At 39.9% G+C, this 27,394-nt stretch overlaps 1 protein-coding gene across 1 annotated transcript; it reads right to left on the reverse strand.

Annotated features, from left to right (window-relative positions):
- Nucleotides 1–11,784: 11,784 nt before the first annotated feature.
- samhd1 (SAM domain and HD domain 1) lies at nucleotides 11,785–26,427 on the reverse strand. The gene is made up of 16 exons (XM_022190192.2): nucleotides 26,072–26,427; nucleotides 25,890–25,956; nucleotides 23,264–23,336; nucleotides 22,546–22,706; nucleotides 21,757–21,872; nucleotides 19,090–19,160; nucleotides 17,817–17,975; nucleotides 16,939–17,039; nucleotides 16,717–16,825; nucleotides 16,522–16,613; nucleotides 16,311–16,426; nucleotides 15,108–15,247; nucleotides 14,291–14,386; nucleotides 14,047–14,151; nucleotides 13,801–13,938; nucleotides 11,785–12,609 (listed from the first exon to the last, which is right to left on the reverse strand). Exons 1-16 carry the CDS (start codon nucleotides 26,250–26,252, stop codon nucleotides 12,409–12,411), a joined length of 1,926 nt encoding a protein of 641 aa, XP_022045884.2. The 5' UTR covers nucleotides 26,253–26,427; the 3' UTR covers nucleotides 11,785–12,408.
- Between the last annotated feature and the right edge of the window lie 967 nt (nucleotides 26,428–27,394).

Here is a 27,394-nt window from a genome sequence, read left to right on the forward strand (position 1 = left end):
TGACTCACTAGAATCTCAGACAGAACTGTCACTTGTCCCATTGCATTGTGGGTAAAACAGGAAAGGCGAAATCTGAATTTATAGAACAAAATGACTAGCTTTGAAAAAACATTTTGCAGTATGCGAGGCAGTGTTCTTTTCTGGCCGATCTGACTACAATCCTCAGCAGAGCAGAAAATACATCACGATGTCTTGTGTGAGCATAAACAAGGTTGGGAGCAAACAGACAGATGACAACTCATTTCACGTGACAGAAATATTAGCAAGGAAATTAAAATTAAGATGCAATTTTATTATGAGGTAATATGCCTCAGTTGTGTCTATCTATCTATCTATCTATCTATCTATCTATGTGCATAAATGTCTGCCTCATCTTTTGTCTCATTCTTCCTACGGTAATCAGCACAGATGACTTCATGTGGAACTCTTTCCTCTCTTTTCAGTGAAATATTAAACCGCATGATCCACAGAGTGCATGGACACACTTAAGCCACCGTACACGAAGAGCCATAATTAATCACATCCAGAGACATTTTCTAATAGCCGTCCCTCTTTCTCCCACACTCTATCAAACAGACATTTTTTCATGGTAACCAAATCTCCTCATAGAGCCTTGAGTTGCGTATTTACCGCTCCATTTTTGCAGTCTCTCATCTCCCGCATTATAATCACATTTTCCTGCCACAGAGCTTAGCTTGCCATGTTTTCTTTGGCGAAGCAAGAAGCGTTCTCGGTTTGTCATGACTTTCGGATTCGCAGCGCACGAGAGGCTCGAAGGTCTAACGTTGCATGTCTGAACACATGGTCAGGCTGATGTGCATGCTTGTGTGTGAGTGTCACCGTGTGTTTGTGTGTAACCAGACCCTCTTGTGCAAGCAGGGACAGGTGTGTTACCACCTGACCACACCCCCGGGCCACTCGGCACCTCCTGTCCCTAACACCTGTCCCCTTCGTCTGCGCAGAGACCTGTATACCTCTCCTCTTTCCATGTCACACACACTCACATTGAGGTGGCTTGTTCTGGGAGGGCGGCAGGTTGTTGGGCTGACGGGGATCCGATCAGGCAGTCTGGAGGCCAGTTTGCTCGAGTATCGACGCAGCTGTCCCTCTGAAATTAAAACTCTATCGAAGCATCCAGCTCATACTTCCTTTCTGCCCGGCACCAGTGTCATCTCTGCCCACACAGTGACACTGCTGCAAGCTGTTGGAGAGCTGCGTCAGACCTTTATGTCCCTGTGAACAACAGATGGGGATGTATCAACACATAATCTTCTGTCTACGTCCAACACACAACATAGCATTTTATTTTTAAGCTTCGGCTATCATCACTATTGCTTTAGGATGAAGATTCTCCTTGCCAAATTCAATCACTATGAGGCGGCTGCATTCCAAATGTCATTGTGCATTATTTCAAAAAATAAATCCCTGTAATAAGAAGACTGGGAGATTAAATAGCTGAAGATTTTCGTAAAATAGAAGAGTCACTGCATCCTCTGGAGTTTTTGAAAGACTTCAACAAACATTTTGGCATTGTAGGTCACACCAGTTTTGCTTACTGTGGTAGTGAGCCTCTCATTTTTAGTAGTTCTTTGGGCTTACGTTAAAAATTTCAAAATCTTTGCCAAAATTCAGACACGTCTTGAATGATTTCATCACAACATTCAAGTCAGAAGATAAAAAAGTCAAGGTTGTCTGACAATGGCTTCCAAATATCCAGATCAAGTGTCTCGCCATTTTTTTCCTTCTAAATAATAGATTTACATATTTAAGCATTACACTTCAGTAGTTATATTTACTTTGTTTCATTATTATAGGTAGCCCTGTGACAGACTGGCGACCTGTCCAGGGTGTCCCCTGCTTTCGCCCGAGTCAGCTGGGATAGGCTCCAGCCCCCCTGCGACCCTAGTGAGGATAAAGCAGTGTATAGAGAATGGATGGATTGATTATTATAGGTTTTGGCCTGTTCAGTCTATACTTTATTGTTTTAAATGACGCAGACATGTAATATGCTGCATTCAAGTTTGCATAACAAAGGGAAAGTGTCCTATTTTTATGACTGTTTCTGAGTGTTTATATCACCAAGATGATAGTGTGATGGATGGAGTAAAACTTCCATTTGTAGTCAAACACTGCGCCCTGTAATACCATATCATATGTTCTTTGATTGATGGGATACATCCACATATTTTGGTTGCCAGACACAGACAAAATCTCAGTATGACTTAGAAGTCGGATACTTGCCATCACTGTAACTCTGATATGACATGAATGTCGCATTAATAAAGTTGTGATCTATGAATGTTGTTGCCTACAGTGCCAATATCAATTTTATGTTAAGAAAATATGTTTAGATCACACGTTCATCATTCTCATTCCCTTTCCACTGATGTCACAGAATCCTCTGATCTTTAGTGAAACAAAACCTGTCATATTTGTTATTAGTCATAACCAGATTGACGAAGTACAGTTACAAAATTTAAACTTTCCTCTTGGCATTTTTGTGTGTAAGTAAGAGTCAGAGAGAGAAAGGGAGGGAGAGGTCAAAGCAGCCTGAAGGCCATTGTAAATTCCTCGCTGGCTCAACCAAAGACATTCTTTGCTGCTGTTTTTCTTTCTAATCTCTATACTCAGATTACCAGCTAGAGGGCCTGAGCAGATGAGAGAACAGGGTGGCATGCATGCACGCACATGTGCCCAAACAGGCACGAACAACACACACACAACACAACACAACACGTCCACACACACGCACCATCTATGTACGCATCCAACACTAACACACTACAGTGCGTTGCAGGGCTGGATGCCACAGCTCACTAATGGGAGATATCATTTCCATCTGATTCGTTTGTACTGACGCTGGATTGTGTATCGCAGAAATAAAATAAAAACTCACCAACACACTGAAATCATTACCCGAGAGCTTGTTTTTCTGACAGCCAAAGAAAACAACACCCCTGTGGAGAATGCTGAAAGGATTCCCACATGACAGCCCCCCAGTGCCACTCCAGCACACACAAAATGCAGCATTTGAAACTGGAACCTTCGCATAAAGCCTTTCCAGATGTGTCCAAATCAGTTTCACTGGAATGATGGCACTTCCCTGAGATACACAGTTGGATCTGATCACACTTACTAAACAAATAAAGTACCCGTGGGTCTGCAGCATAAGCAAAGTGGTGAAATATGTGCTAGAGTCTATGTCACACCATAATATTTGCAATGAGTTAACGGCTTTTTTTTTTAGTATAGAGCAAATGCATCTGTTTCAAAAACAATATTTTTGTTTAAGAAATGGTGGCCTGTTGATGCCTCATAAGAAGAAATGTAGAATGTAAAAGATTGAAAGTTGCATATCCCTGATTGCTCAGTTATAGTCCGGTAGCTTTAAGAATTAAAACATTTAATGGGATCCCTGGGATTGTTTCACATGCTATTGCTTTTTTAATGATTTAAAAGTTACAATTTTGTGCAAAAATGACTTGATGTTCGATATTTAAGGTTTGATGATCACAAAATAGTTGATTTGTGCAAAGTTTCCTGGTTAAGTAAAGGAGACAAAGATCTTTGTTTGCAATATACAGTGCATCATTTTTCTACAATTTGGTGCAACATGGGTCCACTTGGGCATCTATGGCACAATAAACAGCTGCTGTGACATTATTATTTTCCACAAGCTGCTCAGCTTTAAACAAGTACTTTAAACTGTAATTTTTGTGGTCTTCACATCCACTATTTGGTCACTGAGTGAAAATATGTCTCCTCTCTTTATTGTGACCCCTTCGCTTTTAAGAAAAAACATCCTCGAAGTTCCTCTGAATGGCTCCGAAGAGTGGCCCAAATGTATATAAAGATACAAGGTGAATACAGAAACAGAGGCACAACACTTTTTAACAGTGCTCTTGATGAATATGTTGCACTTCAGTATGTCAGGGAAGAGCTTCGGTACCACAAATCACGGCTATTTCAAGGAAAACAGAGGGAAGCATCCCTACATGAGGCCATTACGACACAAAATATCTGTCTTTGCAGTAAAAGCTCCATTTGCAGTCAGAAAATAGGTAGCTGAAATTAAATCTCACTGCTCGAGTCTCAGTGACAGGAAATGCATTTGATGTTGTGACAAAATGTGCACATTAAGGTACTAAAAGGCAGTTTCATTTACCTTGTCTACTTTTGATTGTCATTAAAGAATTTCACTTTGTGTTTGCAGATATTTACAGCTGAACCTTATCCCTTCTATTTATTTTAAACCCACCGGTAACACACACAACAAAATTTGTGCACTCCACCAAGTCTTACGGAAAGGTGCGTGGGACCATAAACTCACTTTGAAACAAGCAAATAATAATCCTGCATCTCTTGTCATCTGTCAACAACTTTCCTCTTCTCCGACCTCGGTAAGTTAAAATCCACAATTTTACACTTTAAATGATTGAGGATGCAGGAGACCAGCTGTTCTTCACCCCTGTGCTTTGTTTCTGATTAATTCTGAATTACCTGGAGGTGCATAGTTTCCATCAGACACTGATTTTCATCTGCTGGGCCACAAATGTGGAGTGAACTTTCTCTATAGCCACACAACTCGCCCACACGTCCCAAACAGCTGGGTAAATCTGCCCCCCCCTGAGCGGGGACAACAGACAGGGGGGCTGAGGGCTTAGTGCGGGCCCAGTAAGGTGCTCCTCCAGGGGGCAAAGACCACCAGTCTCCTCTGGAGCCATCAGTCAGACTACAATCAAATCACCGAAGGCCTCTGTTGCCACTTTGGTTTCTACTGAAAGAAACCCACAGTGGCGCGCTGTGAGCAGATGGCACAGGTGTAACGTAACAGGTTGTGCTCCAGTTAGTTTCTATCCGTCTGTAACCTTTTTTGCTCACATAAAAGTAATTACAGGGGTCTCACAAACGTGCTGACCCGTCCCTTCCCCCTCTTTTTGGGCCTTTTCGGCTTAAAAGCTAACGACTAATCAACCCAGAAGTAACACCTGATATTGAAAGCAGGAACCAACCTGGGCTAGGGGAGGGTCCGCAAAGCTGATAAAACATACTAGTTAAGTAATTATCAACACCCCAACTCAAACCCCCACTGTTCTGGCATAGCTCAGGCCCGGCTGAGCTGCTGGGATGAACCAGCATGAGTCCTCACACTTCAACAGGTGTGGAGAGAAGAAAGAGGGGAAGAGAGTGAATGATGAAAAGAAAAGCAGTATGAAGAAAAAAAAGAAAGAACAGAACATGAGCACCTGTTTTGGCCTTCCTTTTGCGGGCTGGGGCTTGCTCTGCCCCGCCCCGAACAACACATTCACGTCTCAGAGCCTGCTCAGCTATGTGAAGTGGTGCTGGGGTCAATTTTCAGGGGTTAGGGAGAAACAGAAATGGGAAAACAGTCAAGTAAGACTAGCAATTATGTTCAGTAATTACTGACGGTTAAGGCTGTGAATCAAAATCAGCTGCAGGTCGTTTGCCTCATTTTGCCTCACAGTGGCAAAGTGCAAGCATGGGGAAGCAATGTGAATAGGGAGCAGGAAAGTTTCACCACAAGCTCTCCTACAGTGGTGGGTTACTTTAGCTTTGGTGCCAGTCAGGAGCATTTGGCAGCTTTGAAAAGGTCTGACAGTCAATGGTTTGAGATTTACAAAAAACAAACAAACCCTGCAGCAAGTCAAAGAGGCCAAATCATGTGAACAATGTAAACGCAGGTGTATCTGTCCTAGTAAACATTTTTCACTCATCGAAGTTGCTCCCTAAATCCATTAGTCTCTATGTGACTCGGACATTTTTTTGTTGTAAAATTTCTGGATTTCTATTTATCTTCATACCAAAAGAAAACAAATTGGTAAACTTGTGTTCTAATGTATCTTCTCTTTGCCTTAGATATGAAGGAAAATATGTACATTAACAACATACAATTACTGCCAGTGATTTATTTATTCATTTGTATGTGTTACAGGTTCAAATATTGAGGAAAAAAATCAAATAAGTACCACGTCTGAATGATGCCACACAGACATTTTGTTGAAATCTGAACAAACAAAAAGAGCTGAAAGTCTTAGCTCCTTGTCATGTTTTCACACTGATGGACATCTTATTACACTCGTAAAAATGATGTTGATTAACTGCTCACAGGTCACACATACATTATTCATGACAAATGCAACTTAAAGGCTGATAAAATCCTTGAAATTGTGTTTTCACTGCTGATTCAGTTACTTCAACCTCACCTCAAGAAGCAGGTGCTGGTTTAACTATTTCAAAGTTAACATTGTTCTGCACACCCAAACGTACACAGCCCGGTCACCTGATCTAACCACCGCAAGGGACCACGGTGAGCGTATCAGAGCTCTGGAGGGTCCTTCCACCTCAAATCTACCAACACACACACACAGACACAATAACAGCATGCCTTCAGAGCTCACTGAGGCTCATTAACCTCCTGGCGGGGGGTGTGGGGGTCTGGGGCATCAAAGTGGTAGGATCACTGCAGACTCACCCAGCTATCCTACCATGGGGGTCTGGAGCCGCAGCGTCTCACCCCCTAATGAGAGGCCGTGACATGCACACATCCACACACGGTTTGACCCTTCAGGACCAGCTGGAAAAGAGAGTCTGACATGCCGGTCCCCATCCCTCCTCCTCACCCCTCCACTCTCCTCCTCCATTCCTCTCAGACTCCACACATTCCAGCAGCTCGCTCTCACCACGTCTCACCTCCCGAAGACGCCCAGATCCAGTTGGGGCGAATTTATTTAGCATTTATTTAACCAGGTTAGTCCCACTGAGATCAGAGATTTCGTAGTCATATAAAAAAAACAGTAAACAACAAATAAAATTAGCAAAACACAGACAAGGTCGACTGTAATGATTTCACCAGAGCTTTAAACTCATTCAGTGTAACAAGGGCTTTAAATTGAAGATGAGATTGTAATTTATTCCAAGCATTAGGTGCAGAAAACCTAAATGCTTTCTTGTCCAGTTTAGATTGTACTTTGGGGACGACAAATTGCAGAGCATCCATAGATCAGAGAATGTGACTTCCATGTTTCCTTGTTAAAAGACAAGACAAATAGGAAGGAACAATACCCAGAATTGTTCTGTAAATAAAGACGTCAGGCAGTTAAAGATGTCCAGTTAACTTTACAATAGAGTAGACAATGGTGAGTAAAGGGACCACATTTGATAACACTGGTCAACAACAAAAAAATTGTCTGAGGTTTTAAAGCTGTTTTAACATAATTTTTGGGTGCAGAATTCAAATATAACATTAGTTTTGCTCTATCAGGTCAACTTTTTTAACAATGACCATTTGTTGTTTTTCACCTTTTCTTTATATATATGCGTATGATTGCTTTATTGTTTACGCATCTACAACTTACAATCACTATATTTTTGGTGTATATCTCTATCGTATATTGTTTTGGATGATACCCAGTTTTTGTTTCTTGAAATATCTTCAGTAAATTACTTATTTTTATTCTTTCCACATAGGTGAATACCATGGCTTCTCGCAGAAGAGCTTGCAAAAATCAACCTGATGTATTCTGCTACATCTGTGGTGAATACACATTGGCACCTAACAGGAACTCTGTTACAAGCTTCATAAAGTGTGCCTATAATGCCTATTTTGGTATAAAGCTTGGTGACCAGGATAAAGCCTGGGCCCCGCATATGGTGTGCAAAGCATGTACTGAGTATCTGCGTCAATGGACAAAGGGCAAGAAGAGTTGTCTAAAGTTTGGAGTTCCCATGGTTTGGAGAGAACCAGCAAACCATGTCATTGACTGCTACTTCTGTGCTGTAGATGTAACTGGGATTAACAGAAAGAACAGGGGCAGGCTTACATATCCTGATCTTCAATCAGCACGTCATCCTGTAGCTCACTGTGATGAAATCCCAGTACCTGTCTTTGGAGAGCTTCCAGATATTAGTGAGGGAGATTCCTCGAGTGACCATGAAGATCAAGAGGATCAGGTGTTTCTTGATGATGATGCTCCACATCCTTTCACACAAATAGAGCTAAATGATCTAGTTCGTGATCTAAGCTTTTGGCTTACCGACTGAAGGAAAAGAACCTTCTTGCAGACAGTACTCGCATAACATTTTACAGAAACAGACACCAGGAATACCTCTGTTTTTTCTCTGAGGAGAATGATTTGGTGCATTGTTTAGACATTGCGGGTCTCCTGCACAAGCTAGCATACAAAGTATGACCCCACAGATTGGAGACTGTTCATTGATAGCAGTAAGTGATCCCTCAAATGTCCGTCCGTCCATCCATCCATACACCGCTTTATCCTCATTAGGGTCGCGGGGGGTGCTGGAGCCTATCCCAGCTGACTTGAGCGAAGGCAGGGGACACCCTGGACAGGTCGCCAGTCTGTCACAGGGCTACATATACAGACAGACAATCACACTCACGGACAATTTAGAGTAACCAATTAACCTCAGCTTATTTTTGGACTGTGGGAGGAAGCCGGAGTGCCCGGAGAAAACCCACACATGCACAGAGAGAACATGCAAACTCCATGCAGAAAGATCCCAGGCCCACCCCGGGATTCGAACCAGGGATCTTCGCGCTGCAAGGCGAAAGTGCTAACCACTACGCCGCTGTGCAGCCCTCAAATGTGTATTTTGTAATAATAAAGCATTCTTAGATAAGAAGTATTGGCATAACTCAGCCGTTAACTACATAGAGGTGTATTTGATTTGGGCAAAAAATTAGATTTTCAACCAATCTGTATAGCTTCAAAACCTGACCTGATAGAGTAAAACGAATGTCATTTTCGGATTAAGTGCTACTTAATCCTCCTAAATCAGTTAAAAAACTCTAGACAATTTTTCAAAAAATTTTTTTTGTTACCCAGTGTAATGAATCCAACAATCCAACATGCTAAGACAATTAGCAGAAGCCTTCATATACAACACATCTCCATAGTCAATAAAGGTCGTTTCTATCGATTTCTGTTTCACACAAAAAGAAAAGCAAAACTTGTTTCTGGTCATTTCCTCCTGAAGAAAAGATTGACAAAACTCCACAGCTTATATTTAGTTATTAAATATAAAGTAGGGTGTGAGTCAAGTGTGGATTTATGGTATGTCAACAGGTTTACTTCAATAGCTTTATAAATATCTTTCAATTTTACTCAGTTGTATATATAATATTTTAGAAGAGTGTTTCTCTAAAAGTGCCATGTGGTGTTTGGTTATAGGCGGTCATGTTGATTTTTGATTTTCTTCTATGATAGCTGTCAACTATGTTCCAAAAAGTCCCACAATTATGTATTGACCCTCATAGTTCTTTAACAAATGGAGGACTGAGGGAAACAAACAAAACAAAAACACACCGATCTATCAATCAGCACTGCTAATGGCAAACACACTCAGAGGTATGTGGCGGGGTGGGGGGGAGTCAGGGAGGAGAAAGGGAAGGGAGGGGAGCAGGGCTTTGGAGGAGCTTTCTGCCAGAAAGACAAGTGCAGCGGCAGCAGCAGCAGCAGCAGCAGGGTGAAGGAGGGTGCAGGGTCAAGGGAAGAGGCACCTTGCAACAGCTGGTCTCAATTATCCATGGAGGCACTGCTGAGTGTACAGGAGTGTGTGTGTCTGTGTGTGTGTGTGCAAGGTTGAGGCATGGCAGGGGGAGGGCTGAGACCACTGGCGCCAGGAGGGGTGCAACAGGTCAGGGAGGATGAAGATTATAAAAATACTAGCAGGCAGTTGGCCTTGGTCCTGCCGGTGCACAGGGGGAGTGTGTGTGGTGGATATGCAACGCCTGCCACAGTGCCACAGGATGTGGAATAGTACGTGTGTGTGTGTGTTTTTGTGCCCACTGTGCATCAGGGTGGTGTGCTTCTGCATACATCCTGTGAGATAACCTTCCTGCTTGGAGAACAGGGGCTCATCCCATATGTTTGTATTGATTAACCTTGTCCTGTCAGTTTAGATTTTTTTTTATTTTTGAAAGAGTATCACTGAATGAAAAGTTAGATCTCAGAAGTTGTTTTGCTTTTGTTGACATTGACTGAGTCAGCAAAGTTTGTTACACTGATGTAATAAAAACAAATGAATAATAAAAAAAACTATCTCCTGCTTCTCACAGTCAAAGGTTAATTTTCTACCACTGAAATACATTTTTACTCCTGTGAATTCATATTGATATCCATACAGAAAGTGAAGCAACACATGCACAGTCAGCATTGTTAGAAAATGATGAGTTATCTTGAAAGAAATTGTGCAGTGTCTGGAATCCTGGGGCCATTAGAATGAAATACAGCAGCACAGAAGAATGACTCCCTCTGGTGTTCAACAAGAGTTTTTACAAATGAAAACAGCTGAGATAGAGATTATCATTTTAAAAAAGAGCAGACATATTCTGCTTTCAGCTCACTCAACTTAGACATCTCATTCAGTTAACACTGGTGTCAGACCTATAAATGTCAATGTCATTTGGTCTATTAAATGCAATTAAATAGATTCACTTAATTTATGAAGACAGTATTACTTTTACAAAAATACAAACAAAAATAACAAAAAATTGCGAGTATCAGCTTGATAAACTAAGTTCTCACACATGAATGCATCTTTTTTAAAAACTATGCTACTGCTGCTATTGCAGCTACCAATAATAACACCAATAACACCAATAGCAATGTATAACATTCATGTAATTGATTGCCTGCATGGTGAGAATGTATGTTTGGTCATTGAAATATATTTTCTCTGAGAATTTATGTACTTTAAAAACACCTTTTAAGGCAAGATAGTGTTTTACTGTAGCTGAACTTAAAGGTCCAGTGTTTAGGGTTTAGTGACATCTGGTGGAAAAGCTGCAGATTGCAACCAAATGAACTGCCCAGTCCTCTTGCTTCCCTTCCAAGCATGCAGGAGAACGCATGATGGCGCTATAAACACGGAAAAAATAAAAACATCTTCAGTTTCTCTGAAAAGTTTTTACACAGGACTCCAAAATCTTTTGGATAAAGGAACAGTGGAGAGTGAAAGACTGGGTTTATCCCTGAATACAAAGAAAACGTTCACTAAGACAGTATCGAAGAAAACAGAGACACCCATATGCAAGATAACAGCAAAAGGAGACAATATCAAATAGACTGAGAATTTCAACAACCTCGACAGCAAGCTAAACATCAGATGGCAGATCAGACCAGGAGATCAAGAGACATATTGCCATAGCCAAAGATGCTTTTAACAAGAAAAAGACCATCTTCATGAATACACACAACATGCAGACAAAACTAAGAAACCTCAGATGCTACATCTAGTCAGTCTTGCTGTATGGATGCGAAACGTGGACAAAAATCAAACAATCTGCAGAAGAGACTCCAGCCAACGCAATTGTGGTTCCTACGAAGAATGCTAAAGATATCGTGGGTGGAAAAAGTAACCAACGAAGAGAGCAAATGTGAAAAGAACAATGCAACAGGCAATATAGAAAGGAAGAAAGCAGGACACGAGAATGACATACTGACAACATCAAAGATTGGACAAATGCATCAAATGCCAACACTGTACTAAATGAAATGTATTACACAGAAAAGCAGAAAGGCATGGTCATCAACGCGATTATGCCAGACGCTTACGAAGACTACGGTTTCAGAACTTCCTCCTTGTTTTCTTCTTGAAGTTGTCATGGGCAGCTGTTTTGGTGAGTGTCTCTTGACTAAGCACTAACTTTTCATCATCTTACAATTCTCGCATTTTTGAGAGATAATTTTTGTTTGAATTGTTTAACAAGTTGAATAACAGCAACACACAACGGAGACAAAGGCATCTGTTTTGACACGTCCCTTTTTTTTTAATGTATCCATTTCAGAAACAGTTGGATTGGGCTCCATCATATTCTTTTGACAGGGAAAACATTTTAAAAGTTTCCAAAAATATTGCACAGCATAGGTGAAGACAACAAAACAAAACAGAATGTAACAATAAAGCACTACAAAACACATGCAAACCAAGAAAAAACCAAAGAAAAATAAATACACTCCAAGTAAAAGCAAACCAGATCTTTAAATAACCCACAAGTGAAAAGAAATGCTCCCTGACTGCAGATTTTGATTATTTGAAAAGCTTGAAAAAGCTCCATCGCACATGAACCCTGAGCGAAATTTTGATTCAGTGTTCATAATGTAAATACATGATAATTCAACTTCCAGACTAGTCTAAAATAAAAACCTGATTAAAATGATTAAAGTAAAACAAACGCAATGTGTATGATGCTGAGAGGAGCCCTACTTCTGTAAAAACAAAAACCCAAGTAGAAGCACAGAAATGTGCCAAAGGTATTTACTGTATTTGAAACTTTAAATAAATTTGATGTGGTATAAAAACGGTCTGTTGTGCTCATCAACTCACTCACCTCGTACAAAATACAATCTTCACCTGACACAGTCTCATCTATTCTGTCTCTACATGTGCAAACGAAGGCCGTTTTCTCTCTCGCTCTTCTCTAAAAAGCTGCATTTTGGCCTTCTTCGGTCCATTTACACTAACACAGTTTGCCTCTCTGGTGCCGCCGTTACCGCTACATTCGCCTTGGTTGTTGTTCGACCAGCTGGCTTTCAGAGGCGTGAGCTCAGGTGCTATTATGTCTCCATCCTACAAGTGAGCAAAAACAAGAGGTTGGCATTGAGACAAGCAGTAGAGAGCGTGCACAGGAAAAACAAATACATCTGCATTAACTCAATAAATTTAACAGGAGCTCTTCAACTCTTTCCCCCCAGCTTGATCGTATATGTGATGAGGATCTACCCATTACATGTTACATTTATGTTGACAGTGACTTACTGAGGCATTTCTACATGTTTTGTATGAAAAACTTGACATGCAGTTAGTAGTTAGATGTTTTTTTAATTGCTCCTGTCACATTTTAACTAAATGTGGGCTCATTTTTTAACTACAATTTAAAATCCTGCACCCCGATGGAAAGAACAGAATGGTCAGAAATAATGAGCACAAAAATGTCTTATTTGTCCAAGTTATGACCAAAAAAGATTTTTTTGCTAAACAGAATTTTTCAAAATTCGAATCATGTACAGCATTTTTTACACGAGTTCCCACAGGTGTTACCAACAGTAGGAAAAAAAATGGTGACTCACTTTCGACACTTTCTGTTTTGCGATTTACACTACCGTTCAAAAGTTGTTGTTTTTTTGTTTGTTTCAAAGTTGGTTTACATATGACAGACTTCGAAATTAAATACTAATTGGAACTATTTGCATCCATGTCGGCCTCTTTCTTCGCTGAACTCACACAGCTTCAATAAAATATCTGTTCCTCTAAATGCAAACTGCAGCACTCTTTTCATTGACAATTTTACATTCTTTGTGTCTGTCTAATATGGGGAGTAGCAATTATATTATGGCATTGCAAAAATAATCTGCAAAAATAGACTTATTTTGGCCTGCAAGAACCAGCTGTGAACACATCATTGACACGTCATCACCTTTTAAGTCAATATAGCCGACTTGTTGGCAAACAGTAGTTATGAAGCAACATTATGATGTCTGGTCTAGTATTCACTTCTAGTTTTGCTGTTTTTTGGCTTTACCAACACCAGAGAATAATATTAGGCTCATTGGTTTCTAAATGTTAATGCACCAGCTGGTCACCATTGTGTCTTGTACAGTTGTAGACTGTTTTGCTGAACATTTCTCAGTGGTGGCTGTAATACACAACACAGAGACAACACAAGGCCCTGCTCTTTATATATACTATTTACATCTTCTCAAAGGTCCCCTCAGTTTGGCAGCTAAAACAGTTCTTTATACGGTGGCAGATAAACTGTACCTGAGGCTTTGAGAAGTTTCTGTCCATGCACCACTGAACAAAGTGCTTCTTGGCAGCTTCTAGACTCTTCTCATCCCTCTTCTTACAGTAGACCCTGATCAGCTGCTCAGCAAACTGCTCTGGAAGAAGTTTAGAGACCTGACAAAAACAGCAGTGGCGCACAAGTTATTTTGAGACACAAATTTAAGATACAGCATTAAAAACACGATGAACATATAGAAATTACAAGTTTTGCTCAATTCGGACCTGGTTCTTGCGTATCTGGATGGCTTTAGTTAGGTCGTTCTTGCAATAGAAGCGCACATTGTTGATTGGGTTCTCGTCCTTCATGCCATAGTCCATAACAATGACCTGAAAGAGAAAGAGAAAGAAATTCAACACCTCAAAAAATCAACTCACAATCAACAATTAAAAATTGACAATAAACCGGAATTCTTTCTTTTGCAGCTACAGACAAAGGAGATAAAGAGTAATCGGATTAAAAACTCACATTAACTACAAAGTCCTCTGGTTGCAGACTGGCTTCCTGGCTGCCAGTCTGAGGGATGGATTGAGCCAGCTCTACTTCCCAGCTTTGAATAGTCTCCTTAGATAATGAGAAGTGGCAGAATCAGCATCGGACACTTATGCCTTCTTAACATATGGGCTTTGATCACACTGGTGTCACATCCTCATGTGAAAGGACATACTAAAATGCTTCTGAACAAACCATCATTATTAGAGGTTCTATGGCGAGCTTGTAAAATCTAACACAGGCTGAAATTTTGTTTATCAGTAAAGATCATTAGCTTCATCAAAGCAGAAGGTATTCCTGCCAGAGTCCACAGAACAAACAGTACATTCAAGACAATACTGATTAAGCATTTAACAGACTATTTGATCATAATATTATTAACTACGAACGATTCAGATAATTGCCAAATTATTTAAATAATTTAAGCGAGAAAACAGCTCGACATTTGGTTAATCCACATTCTCAGATATGAGGTTTTGATGCTTTTCTTTGTGTAATACCACAGCAAAATGAATGTTTATGGGGAAAATCCAACAGGCATTATTCACCATTTTCTTACATTTACCTCATTTGTCAAAAAAAAAAACTGCTATCCCAACCAAATGCACATCAATAACAACCTCTTCAATTTAACGCAATACAACATGACATGTCAAAATATTTCATTTGTCACTTTGTGCTACATAGCCAGCGTTGTCTCCACAGTGCTGTCATGTCACATAGACTGCAATAAATAGAAGCAGTTTAACCCTACTTTTCAACACACAAGTCCAATATAGTTAAAAACACACACCTGGGTGACAGCCATGGGTGTCTCAGCCTGAGTTTGACCCACACACTTGTAGAGTCGCCGACAGATGATGTTTTTTAGTATCTGCCTCGCCTCCGCCAGCTCCGGGGAGGAGGAGTTGAGTATTTGTTCGAACACATGATCTAAAGGAGAAACAGGTAAATAAAACAAACCGAGGACCTCAGCACCACGAAATCCTTTTCTTCAGTTCTATATTTAAAACTAGAAATGTACAATGACAAGAATGTGGCTGCGACTGAGGTGTGCAATCAGAAATGATAACTTATGACAAATTCATGGATGATCTATTTAAACGGAGGACCACTTCTTGATTCAAACAGAGATTGTCATACATGCTCGTGGTATTAGTAGGTTGATAATCGGAGCCGTTATGGTTTGAAAATTACACTTTGATCCTTCATCAAGCGGTTTGTGCATCATAGCAGAGAGACGACAGGCCAACTCATAAATCCCGCGACTGTAAAGACCGCAAAGGTACGTGCGACATTGATTTCATCATCCACCAAAATCTGTGAGGGTGCAGCCCAAACATTTTTGACCATGAAGACTGTACTGACTATCTGCACATTAGTCAGGAGAGCAAATGGTGCTTAAAACAACTGAGACTGCATGAATAGATTTTTAATTGGCACCTTTAACATTCATTCAACAGAATCAACTGAAGTAGACCCTGATGGACGTTTGAGGTGCTTTGATTAGTACATGCTTCCCATCAATATTGCCAAAACACAGAAGGAAGTTTCAAAGTTTGAAAACCATATGCAGATACAGTTTTCACTCTCAGTGTCTGCGATCAGTCACATGGGAACCGTAAACTCTTCTTAAATATAACCTATGTTAGAAAAAAAACACAACTCTGTCTCATTGTGGAAAGTCTGACAAAACTGGAGAAAAGAAACTTGTGTGTTTGTTAGAAGTGGAGTTCAGAGCAAGCCTTCTACGGTAAGACAAAAGATACTGAGAGCTTGTCAGGATGATAAAAGTCAAAATCTACACTGACGAATGCAAAATGACACTGACAACATTGTCAATGAGAACTGTGAATTTCAGTCAAATCACACAAAAAGTAGGGACAAAATTGCACGTTTGAACCATCCAGCATTTATTCCCCGAGTTGACAAATATGCTGCTGTTCTGTGCATCTCGTTTATCTGCCCTCTTCATGCTGTAGAAAGTGTGACTGACCTGTCAGCTTGGTGTAGGCCTTCATGTCATCTATGGCTGTGGAGAGAGTAAACATCCTCCCTCCTGAGCCTTCAACCTGAATGTATGGATCCGCCTTTAAAAAAGCCTCTGTGATCCTGGAGAAACACATTATCAGCTGTGAGAACATTTTGCTGCAACAAGAAGGAAAACCATGATGCAAAGTCAACAGAGGGAGTGATCAGCTACTCACATAGTCTCTATGATGTTGCCCACTTTGTGCTGGTAAGCTCGTCTATGGAGACAGTTCCTGGTGTGGAACATGTCATACAGATTGCCCACCTCCTGTTAAAACGATTGTCATTTTTGTAAGTGACCAAATGTCAATGGATTACTGGTTAAAATATGATCCCAACAATTTTTTAAAAACATACAGCGAAGATATCACCTTGTCTCTAGTGCAGATGTTCTTCTGCCCGTCCACCTCACACACCCGAGCAAACTTGAGGAAGCGGCGATAGTCAAAGTTGTTCTGGATGCCCAGGTGGTAGCAGTCCCTGAGAGAAGAAAAATGGAAAACCGCATGGAAAAAAAATGTGATCCAACTTAACAAACACTATAAATTTGGGAAAACTGTAATTAATCAAACTAACAAATCATAAAGCCTCACCTGGCAAAGTAGTCCCACTTATCCACGTCAATGCCATTCCTTTTGTTGGCCACAATTTCATACAGGAAGGACTTGTTCTCTGGACGGCCTTTGTACGGCCACTGCAGAGAGGACAGGCAATTTCAGAATCAGCTTAACTGGTTGTATGGTCCGAGTTGTGCTTTCTGAGTTTGACAGGTATTCTTGGAAACCTTCTGGCTCCCTGCTCAATGCTGCTCCCTTTGAGCTTAAGTAAATAAGAGTTTTAGTCTTCAAAAAATCCACAAAACTTCAACAAAATGTAGTCAAGTCTTTTGTGGGTCGCTCTTCTTAGAAGAAACAAACATGTTTGAAAAAAATGTGGCTAAAAAGTCACAAGTCTGAGTATTACTTACTTTAAAGTATTCTTACATATTGTAAAGGCAGTCTGAGGGAGAAACACCAAGAGACTGCTAAATACTGAGCGGTCTGGTGAGCTGTCATCCAACACATCTACTGCCAGTCATGCCATGTTTATAGTATTGTGTTTTTCATAGTTTTACTAAATTATGCACTTACTCATTCAAGGACAAAAGCATTTTTTCAGGAGAACTTTGCCATGATGAAAACCTAGTATTGCTTAATTGTTTCGACAAAACAAAAGACCATAATCTGTAGACTGTGAATACAAACAGCAGTTCTTTCACATTCATTATGAACATGTTCTGATTTAAAATTTCACCATACACATTAATCAGCTGGCAGATCCTTCCATATACAGGTCAAATTATTACTCTAAACTTTAGGTAAAGGGTTATAATAGTGCAAAAGGAGCCCAAAGAGAGTCTTGTGAACACAAATCTTTTTCAAATCAGACTTTGTTTCTTACACCAGTGGTACCACTGACTGATTTTTTTTACCTTCTGGCCTGAAGCTGCATCAGTGTTCAGTGGTCCAGCAATCTGCTCCTTGATAAAGTCCAGGTCTTCAGGCAGCACCAGTCCATGCTGCTCCATCACTGGCTTCAGGTTATTGTCTTTCACCAGGTAGTCAAACATGGCGAGAGAGGCAGTCTCGTGCTGTGAGATACACAACCTCATCAATGAATAGATACGAGCATGTGCTCAGTGACATTTTGAAAATGAAAACACAATGACTCACTTCTCAAATAGAAAGTCCTTATCTATCTAATTCTTGTCTTATCTCTCATGTTTGGCCGACAGCAGGCCTGTGGTCATAACATACATAATGACTGTGTCCTTGGCTGCTCTTATCAGTTATCCTTATCATTTACAACTGCTATCTTGGCCCTTATGCTGTCGAGTCAGATGATATTTTATTCAGAAGCATTGGTTTGTAATGATGTTAAGTGCTAATAAAAGCTTTTGTAATCAAGATGCTGCTTATTGCTGAAACTTTACACCATGTAATCAAGCAGGAATGAACTTTGTAATCTATCATTTAATTTAAAAAAAACAACATGAAACGGCTTAAAGTGTGTCCTTGTGGTAAGTGAAGGGAGTGTAGCAGGTAATAGTTTTTAGAGGCTACACCACCTATTTGAGAGGTTATCTGATATGTGATGACAGTTAACATCTATTGGGATCACTACTGATTCTGATGTAGAGAAAGTCTTTGGGTTGCACTGGACAAAAAAAAGCAGAAGGTGGTGAAAAAAAACAAGATAAAAACAAAAAAAATGGCAGAACTTTAAAAATATACATCCTCCCCCTGCAGCTTTGTCCTCTCTGTTCTAAGATGCTTCCACTGGACGTACTTTAAACACACAAAGATAATAAAACTAAGGGCCTTTTATGGCTTTATCCAGGATTGAATTCTGCTCTTCTGAGGCAATCCCTAGCCATCCCACTCTCACTGAGGACTTCGTTACCATTTACTTTGCCTTTGGGTGAAATGACCTGAGATTGACTAAAGTCTCCTGTCACAGCAAGGATTAAACTGAAGGACTAATCCATGAAATATTATTTATTTTGGCTCACTGATTAACAAACCACTATAGGTTAATTTTTGTTTGTAATGTGCTGTATAAATAAGGGTTTGACAAACTGGATTAAAACACAGACTCTGTCTGTGGTGGACACTGTGTTGTAACGCTGCTCTCAACTGTGGGTTTCATTGAACATTTATGACACAAAAATCAAGGTTCAAGGTTCAAATCACAAAGTTTCTCACCTTCCACTTAATTCCTGGACGTGCTTTGGGAATGAACATACCATCAAACATATGGGAAAAAGGTCCATGTCCTGAGAAGGGAGAAATAAAGAGAGTGAACGTGGCATGACCCTACTTGTGCTCTAGTCTAGCCTGAAATGAACCCAGTTTTACTTTCATTCTCATTCACATTCACACCTAGCCTAGCCGCGCTAGACAACCCACGGCAACGAATTTACTTCTCTGCCAGGGTCGGTCTAGTTACCCTCGGTAAGCCTCGAGGTTGGATGCTCCTAAAACTCACCATGAAGTGTAGAGTCAGAAGGCGGGTGTAACTAAGTGACGACAGAGGCGCGACGATTCTGACAGAAACAACCGGAAACAACTAGCCTAGCCGCGCTAGACAACCCATGGCAACGAATTTAATTCTCTGCCAGGGTCGACAACAAAAACGACAACAGTCGTTGAGCTCCATTAGCACCGACTCTGAATAATCTTTCTGTTAACGTGTCTGTAATATACTTGAGCTTCACCCATTGACTGTATAAATAAGGCTTCACCGAACTCCCGCATCCTCTGATTTCCGGCGCTCTAGGAACTACGTCAGCCTATTTGTTACACTGATTGGTTGTATACCTACCCAGTTGCTGCAGAGTGATTTGAAAGACAACTAATTAGCCCGCCTCCCTCCCTGTCGAGAGTTCCTAGACCCTTGTGTCTTCAGACCTGGGTCTAGCGCGGCTAGGCTAATTCACACCCAGTATCAGGCTAAAACATGTTCGGAATCTGGGCGGAAGGAAACTCAGTTCTAAGCTTGAGGTTTATCTTTAATTCACACGCTGACAATTTATGCATAATCATTTATCCTACAGAAACAAGATGCTTATGTAGAGGGTCTGAAGCCTGATAAGGATTTGTTTTATATTGTCAAGCATGATCTCTGCTCAGTATGAAATGTGTTTTATTACAGCTCTGTAATATGCACATGATGCTCTTGTCATTCAAACAAAAAAGCCAAATTCTATAGACATGTTTAGATTCTCATTTTTCCCAGCAGTGGTGAAAAAAAAACAAACAATTAAAATCTGTTACAGGGCAGGTTCTCATTATAAAGTTAGAGCTGGCCTCCTTGTCAGACACAGAAAGGAACATGACACACACAGCCTTAAACATATTTTACAGCTGATATATAAAAAGTAGAAAGAATAATTTGCATTGAAACCAAATAGGCACTAAACACTAAATTTTCCAAGTATTTCAGCATCTTGAGACATGTGTTTAGGAGTTTCTATTGGTTAAAACGTATTTTACGGTGAAATACGGAGTAATCAAAATTAGTTTCTTGCCTTCAATTTTACTGTACGCTCTTTATTCTCTGAGACTCTAGAAGACTGCTGACTGTCTCTACATGTAAGTTGCATTTGAAAGTTTGTGAATCCTTTTAGAATTTTCATATTTCTGGATAAATATAACCTAAAACATTACACACAGATCAGAAGCCCTATAAATAGCTAAAGAACAACTTCAGCAATTTAAATAAAGATATTATGTTTAGATTTATGCTTTATAAGGACAATCCAATAATAAAAGTGGGATCTGCAGTTGAGCTGAAGGTAAGGTATCAGTGGGATGTTCGTGGATGCTCTGCTTCATTTGAAAAACAAAGATATCTGCAAGCAACCAAAGGTCTCTCGCTCATTGCTGCTGGTCAGCAGTTTGCCAAAGATCAAGTCTGAGGGCTATTGGGGATTAAAAAAAGGTGTACAAATGAAATCAAAACAAATTTCTTTTTGGTTTAAATGCCAATGCCAAAAAAAAATCTGCATTCCAGCACAAGAATCTCATCCCATCAGTAAAACACGGTGGTGGTAGCATCATATTTTTGTAAGATCAAAACCTAAGCCCTAAATTAGTCAGGTTAATGTAAATTAAAAGGAGTACTGTTAGATTTGTACCTTAAAATTTAGATTTCTGTAATTTATAACACCTCAGGGTCTTAGCTACATTAGTACACTGGCTTGGTTATCCTCCATAATTAATAACACCAGTGGGTCTCAGTCTCAATATATGTTACAGTCAGGAATAGTAATATTTTGTTTAATTTCTGTAGGGTTTCAATATCTAATATGTAAAGACTTAAGTACATTCAAACCATAAATAACACTACAGGGTCTTACATTAACATGCAAACTTGTTGGGGTAACTTGTAATCTTGAATTCTAATGTTTTTACTGGAAAGCACTTTGGTGCTAAAAAGTTCAATATCCAACACTGTGAACTGACTGCTGAAGCATATAAGTATTTGTCCCTAAATATGACTGAAGAGTGAAGTTCATGTTTTGAAATGACCAAAGCCCTGACCAGAGTTCAACAGAAATGGTGTGGAAGAAACTGAGGTGAGCAGTTCATGTGTGAGTGGACGCTGAGGAATGGACTCCAATCCCCGTACTCACCACTCTTCGATAAGGGATAATGGATAATATTTCTCAACAAATAGATTATCACAGAAAATATTTGTGTCTCATTTGCTAAACTGGGTTCTCTTTATTCATCCATCTTAAAAATCTGATGATGCTTTAGGTCATTTTTATGCAGAAAAGGATTCACAAGCTTTCAAGTGCCTTTGCATACTGCACAACATATATACTTTATCCTGCGAGTATCTGGTGGTCTAATGACACAACTCACCCAGGTCATGGCAGAGCCCGGCGATCTGCACACAAAGGATGTCTCGGCGAGAAATGAGGAGTTCAGGCTGCCTCTCATTCAGGGCTTGTACAAGTCGTCCCGCCAGGTAACCCACCCTGAACAAGCACACAGCAAAAACAACCGTTTCCATACAAGCTACACAATAAAAAACACCACAAATAATGAACAATAAATAACTATGTGGAGATAAGCGGCGACTGCTTTTAGGTATTCAGGAGTTATAAAAACAAAACAACGACGAACAAACACTGGAGAAGATAGATTTACATATCAAACAAATGCTAATTGAAGTGAACACGGGTTTAATGGCATTAAGTTATTTAAGTGAGAGAAAGCTGCTGTTGGAGCATCCGTCAAGAACTAACAAGTTCTTCTGATAGCCCTACATTGATCCATCCACATTTATGTTGCACCACATTGTCAGCATCTTTTTCACATAACAGGAAGTGTTTCCATAAGGCAGGAATAAATGGGTTTCCTGTACGATTACAGAAGTTGCTCTTGAGTGACCTGGCCTGCTCTACAACGCACTGTAATTTACAGTTTATGTAACTTTCACATTTTAAGACCCTATTGATTACTGAGTGAAAACACTGGATTCTATATAGTATCTTTCAATATATTCTCTGTCTGCATTCAATGATAATGGTCTACATGAGCTTTGCATTTAGTCTGGTTTAACAGCATTACATTTGCAGTTAATAGAAAAACAATGTGGGTAAATGATAGACATTCACTGATAAATAGTTTATCTAACTGAGAACAAACCCAATGCTGTGTTCAAAGCGGTTGTGGGAGGCTCCAGGAAACACAAAGTAGGTTCCGCCAAGCTGCTTGAGGTTCCTCAATCTCTGGAACTGAGGCGTGTCTATGATCTTGATGAGCAGCGGGTGTAACTCCACGTGTCCATGGATGGGATCATTAAAGACCTGGCAGCAAACAGGACGTCAAACAGGTATGAAAAGGAAAAAGTAAACCATCAGGCAACACAGAAAAGCACCAACACGGCTGGTTTCACTGTTTGTATTCAAATGGGAAGGTGGTTTTGAAAGTATTTTCAGCGAAGACATCTGGAAAGAAACTCCAGCCGTAAGAAATTTACCTTGATTTATTGAACACTGCTCGATACAAAGTTTCAAAGTTCTTTACGAAACATGAAGGATAAAAGAGAACAGGCTAAAAGGGAGTTGAAATTATCAACCAAAATTTGCTAGAACATAAAAAATAATTAATTTAAAGTTGTAAGGAGGACGTGAAAAAGGAGGAGCAGGTTTGAAATGTGAAAATCAATTCAAAAACAGGGAATCAGTGTGTGAAGAATCATATCTTTATTCTCAAAAGTAAAAGGTTCACAGCTGTCAACAGAGAGGACAGAAAAACACATCTTATCTGGAGACCCTGGTGTTGTTTCACATGTCCTTGCTCCTTATTATGCCTAACTTCTCTCAGTAGCCTTGAAAGTGTTAAACTAAGAGACAGTGTTTACCTTATTTGGCCCAGCTGCTATTTGCCATAGCTTCCTGATGCTGTGCAGAATCTGCAGACGGTCACCAAGACACCTAGACAGAACGAAACACAAAATGAAAAAGTCTCAAAGAGCTGAAGAAACAGGAAAGTGAGTGAGAAACATCAGAATAACCCAATTAAAGGCTCCATGGGGCTTGTTTTGTAGTTGTCACAAACTTGGAAGAGGAAAGTAAAAAGCTGTAAAGATATAAAGCCCCACCACAGCTAGACAGCCTCACTGTTTTACACACCAGTAAGAATTTTACTGAATTGTGTAGCAAAGTTTTGCAGAAATGGCCTCGCACAGCTGGCACCAAAAAATTTAAAATTAGGAGAGATTGACCTCCCACACCAAACAACGCAGGACAAATGTGTCAGCTGTGTCACACCGAATGGCAGAAACTACACTTCATGATTAAAATTACACTCGTTTTTCAGGGACACCACTTAAGTATGTTATCAAGGACACTTAAGAACCCTTTATCAAGAATATTTCAGGTTCAATAATAATTAACTAATCAAGTCTATTTATATTGATGAGTCTCATTATGAAAGTCTTAAGCTCAAATTTCACTAACCTCCAGTTCCTAAAACAAAGAAATACACAGTAGAATAGACATTTATTAACTAATACTACAAACAGACAGTGAATACATGAATGAATAAATGCAGATAAACTAGCAAACTGCGATCGTCACTGGAAGCAGTTGGTAGAAAGATGATGAATTTAGAATTACTTTGAAATTGGAAAACCAATAGCAATTTGTAAATTCACCCACTTTGCAGAAAGAAAGCGATACTTGTGTAGTCTTTGAAGGAGTGAGAGAGAGGCGGCTGCAGGGTGTGTAGCTGAGATAATCTGCTGGGCGAGTTGATTCAGGAATGCAAAGACAAGAAGGAACTTTGACAGGTTTGCCTTGCAAAAGTGTGCCCAAGTAAAAACACTAAGAGTCAAAGCTCATAGTTCTCAAGAAAATATTCACGCTGTTGTCGTATTAAAGTTAACTTAAGAAGTTTAACTTTAAGTAAAATATGGAAAGACAAAGCCCTAGTTTAAAGTTAAGCCACACATTTCTTTAAGCCGTGATAAATGAACCCAGTATTAAACTAAGTTTTAGTTTAAGTTTTCATGAAAGAGCCCATTTCAAAAATCCATTTCTTCTTCAGCCCTTTGTTCTTTTGTTTTCAAGCCCAAGTCAGTCACATTTTTCTTGTAAGAGCCTTGCATTCAATGACTTTCCTCCAGAAAGTTTTGGAGCCAAATTCAAATCAGCATCTAAACAATCATGGATGTGTTCTTTCCAAAGGGTTGTGCTGAGCTTCTGTCCAGGAGAGGCCAGAGGCCAGATACTTTCAGAACTTACTCTTAGTTCATTACTTCAATGTACAAGTCCAATTATTCAACATTTATGATGGTCACAGAACTAAAATAACACCAAATAAGTGATTAGAACAACGCCAAACACAATACGTTTGAGAGATAATAATAGTAAACAAAAGAACACATTTACAGATTATAGACTTTAGGCTACAGTACAAGTACATACATTCAGTAACAAGAAAAATAAGATGTAAGAAGTATATATGCTTAGAGTATAAAGTCTCTCTGCGTACCAAGTTCTCTGTGTTAGGTAGGGAGATCAGAAGGTCACCATTAAGACAACACAAATTCTTTTCTACAGAAGTGTGGTTTTCCTCACAGTTGACACTTATGACCCTTATCAGATCCTGGTGGAGGTAGGAGGCGTCCTATTGTCTCCAAGAGAGCCGTGAGTGGTCCTTTAGTACTAAACATCCAATCAGCAGATGTTCCATTATGATGTCAGCTTTAAGTTAGCTGTCTTCTGAAATGGTTTGTTACCAAATTTACAGCTTTGGGAGAGGGTCTCTGGACCTTTGTGTGTTGCTCTGGAATGTTCTGCTTCTCAGTATGCTACAGTGGTGACCTTCTAACTCAGCAACCAGTGGTCATGTACTGTAAACTTTGCATAATCCTGTTCCTCACTGAGCACTGCTTGTGAATTGAGTCTTTCAGAGTGAGCAGCAAAAACAGTGACTGAAACGCATTAAGACCACATGTCAACTAGCGGTCCTGTCAGAGCCATTTCCCTAGCTGTTGCTCTGCTGCAGTGCTGTGTTCATAACTGCAACAGTGTCAGATAAACTCAGTAGAAACATGAATCAAAAGCTACAGTTGTGCAGCAAGTCCAGCAATACTTTTAGAGAAAAAATTAGAAATGACAGAAAGTACTGGTCACACACTCATTCCTGTCTTTGTCAGCAACAGTTTTGTTCTGTGCTGGCAATCCCTGACTCAGAGAGAGTCTCCTTCCTGAAAGGTGCATCAAGACGCTAAAGCTGCAGACACTGACAGGGATAAAAGTAGGCTTTAAGCACACGTGGTGAAATAAACCATCTTTGTTTGTTGCATTCTGAGCTGAAAAACTGAAAGACACATTCTGAGAACAACTTTAGTTAATGTGATGTAAAGGACAGCCATGTGGTCTCCTCCGTCCTTGTTTGAAATGACACAAAGGGGGAACTGGCTTATGACACATCTTCCACAATCTACTACCCACCACAGTTTTTATACAGTCCACACTTACCCAATGCCGATCTTCTCCAGGTGATCATCGGTGAGATATCTCAGCCCCACACCAGTGATTTTCTGCGCTGCACCACACATCAGACAGAACAGAGCTGATATTAGCTTAAATGTCACAGCGCACAGCCAAGCAGGACGGGCTAGAGGTGAAACCAGATATCAAAGCTCTTGGAGAAGACCGACCTCTGAATTTATCCTCCCACTCCCTGAGACCTTCTCTTCGCAGATACTGACACGTTTCCTCCACTCCCCACTGCATGCAGTCCGAGCTCCACGGCCCGGGAACTGACACTCTCTTCTCCGGCGTTTTGAAGCTGTCAGCGGGGCTTGAAACTGCCTCTAATAGTCTCTTTCGACTCTCCATGTCGAGCGAGCAAACGGGCGGTTATCCGGATTAGTTAGAGGCGGGAAGACTCGAGGAATTAAAGCGGATAACTGTTAACACAACGACGAGAAACAGCTGACCTGACAACTCTGCATAGAAGACAACCAGGCGCTGAAAATACCCGGGTTTTGTTTCTGCACCGGGTACGTCAACGTTAAACCGGAACACAAACATCTTTCGGCCACTGATGTCAAAATAAGAGTCTAATGAACTATGGTTTTATGTGTGTATATTCAATGTTGTTTTTGGACACCCTAAAAATTTTTTACACAATCTCAAATATTATCATGAAATATTTGTGAAAAAAATATTTTGTGTTTCAAAAGGTGTGGCTGCATTAGAAAGACACAAATGAATACAAATGATTTTTTTGTTTATTCTTTACAAGAAAAACTGACAAAATTAAATTCTTGACAGTTTCAATATGTCAGTTCTCAACATTGTCGATATCAAAGTCAGCAAACAACAGATAATGTTTTCAAACCTGAACAAAAAGTCAATAAACCATCACATCATCGAATTAATATTTTATAGTCCTGCCATTCGCAGCAGTAGAGCTCTAATCCTGGCTGGCATGTTCCCCTTTGACGTTGTTGAGATGTAATTTTGTCCCATTCTTCTTGAATAACTGCTTGTAATTTTTCAAGAAAAAGCTGTCTTAAATAACAAAAAGCATGACCTTCATTAGTGGATCACTGGTACCAAAATGACCCAATACTCAAAATTTATTCTATTTTTGTGGAACCAATCAGTTTGTCACGGCTTTTTAAGGATTTTATATATATATAATGCTTTGTATCATTTCACAATAACATACTCTTGTCTTTAAATATGAAACCAGCATCGATTGGTCCCAGGTTCCACTGCCGTAGCTTACAGGTGTACTAACTACATGATATAGCTCGAGTAAGTTCAATAAAATGCAAGACTACAGGACGTAAATGGCTGCACAATTTAAATGCTTTTATTATGTTGTATTTTAAAAATAACATCATTCTTCTTTTTTTTTTTCCAGTTACATTTGTGTGCACATTTTGTTTTACCACTTTTCCAAAGGATGTGGAAATGCTGCTTCCACATTGCAGCACTAAAATAGGTGGTAGGGAACAATAACAATGTGA

Source organism: Acanthochromis polyacanthus, chromosome 6 (genome assembly GCF_021347895.1).
Source record: "Acanthochromis polyacanthus isolate Apoly-LR-REF ecotype Palm Island chromosome 6, KAUST_Apoly_ChrSc, whole genome shotgun sequence".
Classification (NCBI taxonomy): domain Eukaryota; kingdom Metazoa; phylum Chordata; class Actinopteri; family Pomacentridae; genus Acanthochromis; species Acanthochromis polyacanthus.